This window comes from Opisthorchis viverrini (genome assembly GCF_000715545.1).
Source record: "Opisthorchis viverrini unplaced genomic scaffold opera_v5_130, whole genome shotgun sequence".
Lineage (NCBI taxonomy): Eukaryota > Metazoa > Platyhelminthes > Trematoda > Opisthorchiida > Opisthorchiidae > Opisthorchis > Opisthorchis viverrini.
In genome coordinates this window covers 551,885-564,864 of record NW_008751788.1, presented here as the reverse complement: position 1 = coordinate 564,864, position 12,980 = coordinate 551,885, and the positions used below count along the sequence as shown (strand labels likewise).

The 12,980-nt window shown below is 42.2% G+C and overlaps 1 protein-coding gene across 1 annotated transcript; it reads left to right on the top strand.

Moving 5' to 3' along the window:
- Positions 1–3,175: 3,175 nt before the first annotated feature.
- Positions 3,176–12,772, top strand: T265_06388 (hypothetical protein; the record flags this gene model as incomplete). Its single annotated transcript, XM_009171636.1, has 5 exons — positions 3,176–3,220; positions 4,643–4,709; positions 5,612–5,709; positions 5,970–6,124; positions 12,619–12,772. 5 exons carry the CDS (start codon positions 3,176–3,178, stop codon positions 12,770–12,772), a joined length of 519 nt encoding a protein of 172 aa, XP_009169900.1.
- Between the last annotated feature and the right edge of the window lie 208 nt (positions 12,773–12,980).

The following is a 12,980-nucleotide window of genomic DNA, read 5'->3' as shown; positions in this document are numbered from 1 at the left end:
TCTGGTTTGAGACACTGCAATATATGACTGCTAACCACGTAATCGACTCGGACACCAGGTGACCATGATATTTCTGATTGCCTCTTTAAAGCTAAACAAGATTCTTTCTCCATTCACTTTCTTTTCCCCTTGAACGATGATCACCGTCGTACATTGAGTGACTTTGCTTGGATTAGCCAGTCATCAAAGTTTACCGTTACTGCAGGACGAATGGAAGCCTAATAAAAAAGTCCTGGGAAATGGAATATTCGATTTAAATGAAAGAATTTATTCTTTGTAGAGCCTAATTTCACAGATACGGGTTCCGTACATGCTTCAAATCATGGTAAACGTATGAGAATTTCTTTGCCCTCTTAAAGCACCGTATTTTAATTTCCCACTTGTCTTAAGGCATAAAACGACAAAAAACGTCGATAAAGAACAGTTGTCTGACTGTGTAGATAGCAATCTACTTTGGCCAGCACTACTTTTGGACCATAGCCCCCACCCAATAGCGGCCGTTTCATGTACTAACCAGTTTTCGTGGCGCCTCGGAGCAGCTAGGTGTGGATGCTGTATAGAAGAGTAATCGATAACTGGTACTTACGGTTGCTTAATATCAGCCCAAGAACAGCTATCCTCAGATGTGAGAACCAGTCGCGACATTGTGACAATTTGCGCCCTCGAATCGTAAGTAAGCACAACGTCGGAGCACACTTACCGACAGAGAACATCTCCACTTGCACAGCGATAATCAAGAAAAATGTTACTCAGCAAAGCCGTAACATGTTGGAATTTTGCGTGTGTACTTCAAAAAAATGTTTTAAATCAAGCCTAGTCAAATAGAGATCATCAGTTTGCAATGGCGACTTATTGTTGTTGGTTATTCCACTGCGCCTGGTTGGAGACGCTGCAAGATATCGCTGCTAACTGATGTCAGTGGCGGTTTTGTTGCTATCCAGATTGCCTAAAATGAGAGTCTGGAGGTGTAGGCACCTCGGGATGATTGTATTATGTTAGCACTAAGTCCCTTTCCCGTACACTTTTATCCTTCACAATAAGGCTTTCAAATAAATCATGGCTCTACGACAGCAAGGCATCGTTGTAGAACACTGATGCCATGCGGCCGATGATGATGATGATGATAATGGTTAGTCAAGGCCCAATATGTGCGGAAACTCGAGAGCCGAGGTGAGTATAGTTGTCTAACGAACAGCACACAGGCGGTGTACAGATAGTTGTACAATCATCTTACCGAAGGCATCCAGCGATCAATAGTGAAGTTAAAACTGCCAGTGTTTGTGTCATCCATCGGTGATACTGTGAACTGTTTAAATTTGTATTCTGCCACTCTTGTGAATAGCCGATTTGCCATTCACTTGTTTCTCACAGTTTTTCATAGTCCTTGTTTATAATTTGGTGCGAGGATGGTCAAATAGATGATAGGTAAATGACCAGTTGAAATCAAGCAGCAAGCTTGTGTGGGTGTGTCACCTACCGACCGGTCACTTTCCTACGCCGGTCCATGTGATAGACGGTTTTTCTGTTAGACTCTAAAGGGTTTAAGGAAAACTGTTCCACTGGCGACTGCTGGAAGGTCTTTAAGCTTCTTCCGTTAATTTGCAAGCACTATATCCTAGTGAAATCGTGCCATTTTCGATGAATGAACGCGTCTATCTAGTAACCAATTTCCCAGACAAAGATTTATCTGTGCACGACTCATTATGGAATGTTGCCATGACAGAACTTGTTCTCTGTTGGTATCGAAGCATGTTCCTAATGGACCAGAAGCTTTTAACCTTCCTTGCAAAAAGGAATGTTTTTTCGGCTGTCTGAAAAAGTTATAAGCTACGTTTTTGGGACAAGTGACTGTTTTTCTCTTCTCTTTCGAGCACTAAACCTTCATAAACTTACAAATAGTTTGAAAATTTTGTTACAAACTTTGTTACTCAAACTGCCAAATTTGCTTAAAGCTAGACATTCGCTCATTAAAACATGTCATTACCTGTCATGTGATATATCCGCACATGCCAAATTAGACACCCAGTTTTGCATGAAACTCGATGACCTAGGGAGACATTTGCGCTTTCATATGCCTAACCAAGAGTTTGACGGAATTTTGACAAAAACGCACACCTGCAACTCATCTTAGTTTTTACGGGAGACTCAACTGAATCTCTGGTTTATGATATGCTTTAACTGAATATGTTGCACAAAGGCCACCTTATGTTTTAGTTGTTACAATATTCTAGATACTGCAGTATATTTTCACAAAAAACTACTTACAAGGTTTCTGAAGACTGTTTAACAGCTCACGGCTGGTTTTGTCCTCTTTGGAGCTCCTCAGTAGGCGCAGTCCCACAATTTCCGTCAGGCTTATGTTCTACTCGAACCATTTTTGGACTGACTTCGATGGATATACTCGTTCGTAAATTGATTTGGTTTTCACGGTGGACGCAAATGAATCTCTCGTTTATGAAATTCCGCAACTGAATGTGGTGCACCTACCTGCGCCCGAGCCCCAAGAAGGGCAAAACCGCTCGTGGGCTGTGGAAGTGTTTGCAGTAACCTTGTGAGTAGTTTCCTTCATGAAAAAGATCTACGTAATCTTAAAATTCATCGAGCTCGAATCAGTCCGCTCAGCTGATTTTGCTCGGCTGAAGAGTTTTTTATACAGAGTCTCATTTTAGCCTGCTCACCACGCACTAATAACTGTGTTAAGCCGAATCCGTCAACAAGTTTAGGCCCATATGATATTCCACCCTCCCAGAGAACAGCATACGTCGGTTTGGGAGGTAGTCTAATCGGTACACAACGAAGCAGCCGCTCTCACTAAAAACGCCCAACTTTGCCTTCTGCATACTCTAGGTCTTGTTCGTCTAGTTTGATTTGGAGACTAAGGGTGTATTTTTCAAACAGGAAACCTACAACGGATGAGTGTAAAACATTTTTGTTTACGTAGTTTGGGGAGGCACGCATACTAATGAGTTTTGAGCTAACTGAGACAGGGGTTGGAAGGCCTGTTTGGCTGGCCTTAGCGCATCCCGTTCAACTCATCAAGTTTTACTAGTGCCACGCTGTTGATTGTCTAACGGAGCTAGGTATGGTCAATTTGCATACTATAGAAGAGCAATTAGCTGTCCCGCCGGGGAACGAACATGGCCGAGACACTGAATTACTGTAAGCTGAGGATGGAATGACTGTGGTGCTAACATCCGGAACTGGACAGTTGTATTCACAAGTAAGTTTTCCGCAAATATCCGTCACGGTTTATCTTCTGGCACCTATTGGTTGAGCACAAGTTTACCGAATCCGTGGGGTAATCGGACAGTGAAGCGGGTTTTTAAGGATGATTAATCAACGACTACCATAAACTTGATCATTATGGTTACCCATTCATCACCGCTTGGTAATTCATGTTTGGCGCTGTTAGCCACATTCCACAATCCACCTACAACTAATCAAAATTGTTTTACAGATTTTAAGCTTCGGTGGATCTACCTAACTGAGAAATCCTGGCAGAAGAGTTATTTACTCCTTGTTTGAAGCTTCGGGTAGATGAATTACATCGCTCAACCGTGAGCTTGTTCGCTTTTTTAGATGTGATAATTCAAATGCATCCGGTGTGGAGTACTAGTACAACGCTAAATTTGCGTGCCATATATCTGGAGTTGAGACCCCAGCACGATCAAGCGCATTACGCACTGCTGATAAGCTATAATGAGCGCAAAATACCAGTCCAGTGCTTCCCTCATTCAGTGTGGATTCACTGAAATGATTGAACCAGCACACAAGGAGAAGACGAGTGTTGTGAACGTAAAATCTCGCAGCCACCTAAAGTAATCGATTTCCATTGGGCGTTCTGTGCCATAGACACATTTTGGGGCATTTTTGTGCCTTCAGGATCCTTAAGAAAAGGTAAATGATCTGGCGCTGTCTATCAAGTAATTTCTCATAAAAATCTGCCTCAAAACAGTTTCAGTATTTTTTCATAAAGGAAACTACTCACAAGGTTGCTGAAAACTCTTCGACAGCCCACAACCGGTCTTGCCCTTCTTGGGGCTGTCATGGGATGTCGAAGAGTTTTCAGCCACTTTTAGAGTAGTTTCTGTCATGAAAATATACTGCGACATCTCGAATATCGTGCCAACTAAACCCCACCTGAACACTCACTAACACAGTAATTGTGTGAGACCAAAGCCATTCCGAAACCCGGCCAAGGTGGATTGCAAACGAGTGTATTTCTCGAAAAAATTTCAGTATTTATTTCTACTTGCTGTGCGAGAGCTGTTTGTCATGCGCGCAGAATTGATCTTCAAGACGGCTATACCGTAAGTGTTGATCACTAACTGTTGATATGACTTGTTCCCACACTAACTGCTCTGTAACCAGTGACTGTCCGTTGAAGTTGCAAATTTTTTCAGAATTGTATAATACGAAATCCGAATAGAATTGCAATGTCGTGCCAACGGTCTTTGGCTACCGGCTACGTATTTTGCCAGGTATTCAATCGTAAAATTTTTGTGAGTGCGCTACTCAGGTTTTCACCAATTCTCGCAGATTTTGCTCTGTGATATGAATCAGTAGTTTGCGCCCCGTATTTTGCCAGGTATTCAATCGTAAAATATTTGTGAACACACTGCTCACGCTTTCTATCATTCAGGTCTGCCGAGGATCGTCGGTGCATTACGTCCCTCGTTGCGGTCTGTGCAGCTGCACCGCCTCTGCGCGTGAGTCGACAACCCCTGTTAGGTGAACACCGATTGATCGAACAGAGCGCCTTGTTCCTCTGGAAGGGTGCCAATGGCAAGATGCCTTTTATCACCCCAACTTGCGCCAAATTTGTGCTCAGTGACGTATTTCTCCCGTTATTGATTGCTTTCCACCGTGGGCGCTGCGGTTTATTCACCGAAACAGAATTTCTAAACAGTGTGTTTGATTTTACGATACGACATGATACGCGTCACCAAGTGCCGTTATTGATCCTAATAGGGATTAGGATATCGACCTTAATTAAAACCGTATCGGTCTGATCAAAGGCTTGCTAACAACACATTGTCCAAGTAATTGATTCGCAAAGAATCCACGCCGGTAGATGATTACACTGCATTGTGGACAAGATGATTGAAAGTGGGAAAGAAAACCCAGCGGACAAACGAAAGTATGCACAGCTGAACAGAAGAACACGCGCAACTTCCAAACCGTGCCCACTAGACAAGGATTTGGGCTGTACACAGACAGAATGACCGAGAAGCAGTCCACTGCACGTTTCATTCTTCGGAGGATTGATTAATTAGCATACCAAGTAAAAGTGCATACCGTTTTCCGCCTTTGCAAGCATTACCAAGAGGTCGGGAATCACAGATGCCTGTGAAGTTGATATGAATAAATGACATATGATAAATTTGCGAGGAAACCGGACATCTGAAAGCAGACTCGTTCTAAAATTCCTATTATCCTTGTGGTGGAAGTGATGAGCATCAAGCTTATGAGAACTGAATTTAAAAAGGACCATAATAAAAGAAAATTCGAGATAATATTCGCACCATCGGTCTTATTCCTATTCTGGAGTAATTATTCCGATGAGTCTACACCAAAGGGAAGCACTGGACTCGAGTTTTGCTTTTATTAGACCTCATCAGCAGTTCATATTCAATGGTCGTGCCAGGATTTGAACCCCGGACATCTGACATGCGAGGCAAGCGTGCTACCACAACTCCACCAACGCCCGTTGAACACATCTGACCAGGCGAACTTGTTCACGCCTAGGCATAGTGATAAAAACCGCCAACTCAGGCGCCGTCTGTGACTGAATTTCCAAGATACTACCTGTTTCAGTACGACCGTGGCCATGCACACCTTCCAGAGAAACACAACCTTGTGTTTAGCCATGTCAACGTCATTTCGGAAATAGCTATCCTGGCGCTCACAAAGATGTGACGCCGGGACCATAAACATGACAGTGGACAACAACTATCTGTCCCATAAAGGTAACTACTCATAAGGTTGCTAAAAACTCTTCGACAGCCCACGACCGGTTTCGCCTTTCTTGGGGCTCATCAGGTAGGCACAGTTTCCGAGTTTCCCTCAAACTTATGATTTACTTGAACCCAAATTGCACTGTGTTTGAGGAATACACTCATTTGTAAATCAACGTGTTTTTCACGAGAGACTCAACTGAATCTCTCGTTCATTATATTCTACAAGTGAATGTACTGCACACAAAGCGCCGGTCGTGGACTGTCGAAGGGTTTCCTNCAAGAGACTCAACTGAATCTCTCGTCTATGATATTCTACACATATACATATACTGAGATATCTCGAATATCGTACCAACTAAAACATGAAGCGGCCTTTGTGCAGCACATTCAGTTGTGGAATATGATAAACGAGAGATTCAGTTGAGTCTCTCGTGAAAACCAAATTGATTTGCAAGTTAATGTATTTCTCGAAAACTGTCTGCCTTTTTATCCAATCTCACCCTAACCCTAACCCGGCAAGGTATGCACCACAGCTTTATGCCACTCTGCACTCTCTCCAAATTAATCCTGTCAGCATTTGGCTAATAGATGTACGATTTTGTTGCGCCCAGATGCCATCTTTGATTGTCTTTCACCAGGGGCTCCTGTAAACTTTGTTGGTTTTGGTCATACTCGTGAGCGCCAAAATGTGTTTTCTTCAGCATATTCTAAGCATTCGCTCTTGAGTAGCTCTTATTTTACTCATATTACAGTGCGCTCAACTTGACCCTTTAAGGAATTACAAAGGCGATAGCATTCACACTATTAGCCAAATATTCTTGGTCTTTTTTCTCTTACTCGTCTTGCCGGATAAGGGCATTCAGGCACTCAAATTGTCAGTTAGATCAACGCAGAAATTCAGGCTCATCACATTCATTCGCCCCATCCACTTGATTTGAGAGTTCCAATGATTATCCTTATTTGTTGTTGGTTGAGTAACTTTCGCCCAATAAAAAGAGGTGACCACTGTCGCGTCGCGAATTAAGGCCGCACATTATCCATTGGCAACTATTCATTTTCTAATACATCTTTACAAGGAAAGTCTATTTCACATTGATTTAGGTTGACTAAGCCCTGAGAAAGTAGCGGTAACTACTAAGTTTACGGATATTCACTAGGTCCTGTGTTCTGTTCTGTTGATGATAACTGTGTTCTTGCTTGATTTCGCTTTCTTTCCCTCCTGTTGTCCAATATATTGTCCCCCAAAATAACCCCTTGTTTGCAAGTGGTTTCGAAATTCAAAGCTAATTCTTTAGATTAACTTGCGAAGTTACGCTTTTGCGCAGTTTTTCTATGAGCAAAAAGTTATGGAATTATTAGACGCGGTTCAAAATATCGTGTTGATTTCACAATTCGTTATGATTGCTCAAATTCTTCATTGACTGGTTAGCCGGTTGACATGCATAAGTGGTCGTGCGGGAAACGAATGCTCGTGCCGCTTGCATGTCTACCAGTGTAACGGTGATACTACTGTTGGGAGGGCATGCCAGTAGTATGTTTTCTCGTAAATCCGCTTTGCGTCTCTTGAAAAGTTGGATCTGTTGCGGAATTTGTGGAGTCGCTTTGTAGTACTTGCTTGGATTTGAGCAACATTCAATGAATATCCAGGAAAGTTTAGGAAGACGCGTTCAAGGGGAAGATGAATATTCAGTTTTTGTAAACAAGATGCATATGAGAGTTTTGCTTTGCTGTCCAATAGTCTGTAACCGTTCAGTTGGCATTTTCTAATTAATAACTCCGCAGCGAGGGCCCTCTTCTTTTCACCAGTATTGTCAACAGTCTTGCTAAATTAGTGACATTCGCATGATTATCTTGGAGCGTTGATCTTCTTTGCAGGCGCCACATTTTCCAACTACCACTAAGTTCCCACAAAAAATGCTCGTGGTTACAGCATTGGCGATCCTTGGTGTTTCGGGCGCACAGGCCTGGCAAAAAGACGAGGAGAAGGATGCAGTGTGTAGGCTGAACTCGGACACATGCAATAGGCAAGTGCATATCACTAAGTGAGACACGGAGCTCTTCTGCAGTAATCCATAAGTTACGCGTGAGAGGTTCTTTCGAGTTGTCCTCAAGCAAATAACCGTCAAGAGGATGCTATTAGACGAACATTTTAGAAAAAACTCAAATGGATCTCGTCATTTGTGCAGTGTGGTTTGGTGCAGTGTGCAAATTAAATCTTTTGTCCGACACGCTGCCTAAATGCCATTTGTAACGTAACAGTTTGTACAGTTACCTTACGAGTTCTGGTGTGGATGAGTGCACGGATTATTCACGACTAAAAAAGCTTGCTTCTCTCTCCAAGAGAAAGCCGTTTTTGGTGTCAACTCAATTCCATTCTCGTGTAACCAGTCCCACCAGGGAGATCAACTAAATGCAGTCAGTTTATGCCAAGCAGACACTGTTGCACTCACCTTCTGGTTACCCTAGACATAAATCACGAACCGAACGAATTCGTTTCTGTTAAGTCATATTTCCAAATGGTCCAGGCAACGGAAACTTTTCATCATCCAACGATGATCGGTAACTGTCAACGACGCCGTCCAAAATGACATTCTATTCCTGTCCTATCCCCAGGAGAACGTACACACCCCACAAAGCGCGACCGTCATTCAGTCGAATGGATTAGGATGCACCTCAACATTGATCAGACCCATCTCTGAAGCATTGTTAGACCGGAAATTCGCCCACTGGATTGTAGTTGACAGCAGACCTGTCTGTCGGGCGTACCGATCATAAATGGTCACTTAGCCGAATGTTGAATATTAAATTGGTCCCCTGACTGAATTAACAGTCAACCGCCGGTTGGAGAGATGAAAGAGTTTGGAGCAATACAGAGTAGGGAAAATTATCTCGAAAACTGTAACGGTAACAAAGGGAAGCGATTTTAGCAAGGCCAATTTTTTTCATATTTTAATCAAATTGGCCTACTCATTATTATCAGTAGTTGTAATCGTACACCCGAAAAAAAAGTCCAAAAGCCTACTTTCATCACCAGATTAGACCAGATTAGCCAAAGTAGGTTTCAGCATGTTGTTTCACTGAGTGACCGAAGGTGATAGGCTGACTGCAGCATTTCCCCAATTAATTCTGAGGCTAAAAGCCTTTCGAAGCGAGAATACAAAGTACATAACGGAAAAAACCTGGTTTTTTCTCAAGTTGAACGTGGCTAACATTTCTTCGAAGTTGCACTTGGAGCGAACTCGTTATTTGGGATTCTGACGCACCTAGTGCGCTTTAGCAGAGAAGCGACAAACACCCTTAATTTGCATATTAGGCGATTGGATCTCACATTCGGTAACAAGAATGATATGTGCACGGTCGATGAGCTTACATAAAAGACCATTTTGGGTTCTTGAACTTTGGGATTCATTCAGATTAAAAGTTTGCATATTTGTAGGCGGCTTTTGGACCGGTGCTGCATTGATTAGTTTCATCGATCAGAGTACTAAGAAGGCAACGGCTTGTTTCGCCTTCCTTTGGGGCTTAACAGACAGGCGCAGTCCCCGAATTTCCGTCAAATTTATGTTCTACTTGAACACAAATTGCACGAAACTAGCCAACTGCACTCATTTGCGAACAAATTCGGTTTGCGGGAGACTCATCGGGAACCCAGCTGAATCTCTCGTTTTTTCAAGCAAGATGCTTTGTTTAAGTTATGGAGCTAACTGTCATAGTACTGCTCCCATCAATAAGTTGCTGGTCAAATTATTTCACCGGTGAATGAACAGGTGTTCAGAGGTCATTGATCACTTGTCCAGTTTTATGAATACGAATATATAATATATAGTTTATCGCCAACCTGCCGGTTGAATAATTAATCAGCACGGTTAGTTTGTGACTATGACCTAGAATAACCGTAGATATTTAAAGATTTGTAGAAACTTGTAGTGACTGACATGTATGAGGCAAACTCTTTCCAGTGGTATTCGACAATCAGTCATTCAAACAGAAAAACATGAAAAAAGTCATATTTATTTTTGACTGAATGTGACAAGCTATCTTGAAGCGGATCAGTTTGACAGTCTATATCGTGCTTTGACAAATCACCTAGGAGACCTTGAAACGACCGATAAATCAGACCGAACGTTCGCAACAGTCCGCGCTCTGCGTTGACCAGCAGAGTGGGGATGCTTTTTGTTTGTCACTGGCCTGGTTCATTCAATTCTCGTTCGGGGTTAAATGCTTTCTTAAACAGCTAAGTAAGTTTTGTCAAAATCTGCGAGCGAGTGGAGAATGGTTGAGAAAGAACCTCTGCGCATTTCATACAATTTAATAAAGTAAACCACATGAAGGCAGAAAACTCATCATTCCTTTTCTTCAATATCGCGATGATTACTGTGTGATCTCACTATTTGGCTTGATTTATTCTGACTATGCAAAGCGTCGCATGTTGTTTAGTGGCTTCGCGGTTTATCGACGTGACGCAACAATACACGGCTAATTCAGGGCAATATGAACTATCGTGTTCACTTTTTGTTCAAAATTATCATGGCGATATGGTAGTGCATCATTCTGATTCTTGGCGAGAACTGCATTCTTTATAACTGTCAACTAAGCCTGCTTGACAAAACCGGGAACAAAATGAAGTCAACAGGTGATCAGCTGTTCTTTAAGGGTGCACAGAGCATTCGTAAACTTAACCAATGGGCGTGCAGGAACCGTCTGATTTTCAGCTTGCCAGCTCGTAACGGAAGTTAAATGATTTCTTCAGTGTGACAGCTGAAACATTCACTGAATTTCGAATAATCTTAGCCTCCCGGCGCATTCTCCTGCTTCCGGTAAAAATGCATCTTTTTGCTTCCGAAAAACGCATGCAAAAATATCGAATTTGACTCCTTCCATCGATGCAAAATGACAAGACAGTCTGGGTTAGATGAAGTAGTATCGGTTGAGCATAACTATATTTTCAGGAAGCTGCCGGCTACCTTAGTGTGCAACTTTCGTAACTTCATCTCCCCTTTTGATAATTTTCCAACATTGTCTTCAGTCACCGTGGGTTATTCCGTCCGTCCATGGCGATTATGAACAAATTAATATACATCACCCTTATACAAATAAACTTTAAACAGCCTTACAAGAGGAGCTTGATTAACTTCAGTCAGTTTATTGCTTCTGCGCAAAGTTTGGTAGCATTTTACTTCCAAGTGTTCTGTGTTGACTGGATGCAGTAGTTACCGAAAAAAATGACAACTCATTTACATAAAGGAAACTACTCCCAATGTCTCTCAAAACTCTTCGATATCCCACGAGAGATTCAATTGATTCTCCCGTGAAAACCAAATTGATTTGCAAAAAACGAGAGATTCAATTGAGTTTCCCGTGAAAACCAAATTGATTTGCAAGTGAGTATATTTCTCGACAACTCATTTAGTTTGATGGGAGAAAAATATACTTGTGTTACCTGTCAACTAACAGGATTCAATTGAGTTTCCCGTGAAAACCAAATTGATTTGCAAGTGAGTATATTTCTCGACAACTCATTTAGTTTGATGGGAGAAAAATATACTTGTGTTACCTGGCAACTAACAGGAAAATCTAGTCGCATGTGAGGGGGGGTGCCTGCCAAAACGAAAAGCCGTTTTCAAACGATAGTGGTGAAGGACCAATATTTTATGATCCTGGTGAATATTTACGCGGGGATTATAGTGACCCAGCACTGTGTAAGTAGCAAAGAATAGTAAAAAGAGGTGACCAAAGACGCTGAAAACCTAGGGTTTTTTGTGTAAGTGAAGAAAGTAATGGGTCCTCTGCTTTTGTATCAAGAACAAACTTTGGTACGGATCTTTCCTTATCAAAACACAAATTTCGGTAAATCGTTTTGTTTTTCACACGTAGGTGACGGCGCTTGCCTGCAAACTTGTTCGAAACAAAACAAATAAACGGCAATACACATTGCTGGTGGTTTGATTTCCATCTGCCTGTTTCTTCCACCGACTTCGGATAGCCAAAGCTAGACACGCTTTATATCTCAGAAAACAAAAGTCCAGTTCAACGAGAAAATTCTTTCTAGTAGGGCAAATATTTATCCGTTTTTTCTAGTAGGGCAAATATTTATTCGAGCCATGGACCCTTATATGTTGTAATACACCTCGGTTTAACGTTGAAGTATTAAACTGTGAGTACGCAGTTTAAACCTTATCGGGATTCACGGATTGTGGCATCGCAAATCTGGGTATGCTGATGAAATTCGATAGATTCGTGCTGACTTCGACGTTCTTACACATGAAGCAGTCTAAATAATATTTCCATTTTACCTGGTCCATATGGTGCCGGTATTTCTTAAAATGGTAGGCACTTACTGTCGAGCTGAGACAGGGTGTTTAATGGAGAGTATTCATATCAGTAATTAACCCTAAGTGCATGGGAAATGCCGTACTCTTATCAGATTCGTCTTACTCTGTGACAGGCAGTACATACATTTGAGGAAGTAATTCTTCCTTAGTGGTCAGATATGCGATCCGTGTCCGCAAAGAGAACGAAAACAAGAAAGAAATATTTATACCATCAACTATTGGGTTTTCAAAGGAAGGGTTTCCGCTGGAACAGAACGTCTGATAATAAGGCGAGCTGTACCTTTAATTTCGTAATGTTAGGATATTCTGGCTCTTTTGACTTTCAGTTCTTACACCATTTTGATGCCTAGCTGCCATGCCACCCGAAGGAAGCACGAGGGCTGGGATACTGCCAGGTTGCCCAAGCCTAGACAGGGGAAGTCGAGAGGCAGTGGTCGGGTTCGAACCACGGACCTTCCGGTCAGTAAATTCGCGCTCTAACCACTTGGGCAATCTCGCCTGACGTGGAGTCTTGGTAAGATTACAAAGGTGAAATTTGCCAAACAACTGGATGCTAAGTTGCCGGTACTAAAATGGAATATAAACTATGCGTTTTTGCAAAAGTGGCAGCGAACGTTAGCACAGCAACATTCTTAGCTTCATACCGATACAGTATTTGTTCAATTCACGATTCATTTGAGGCAGCCAA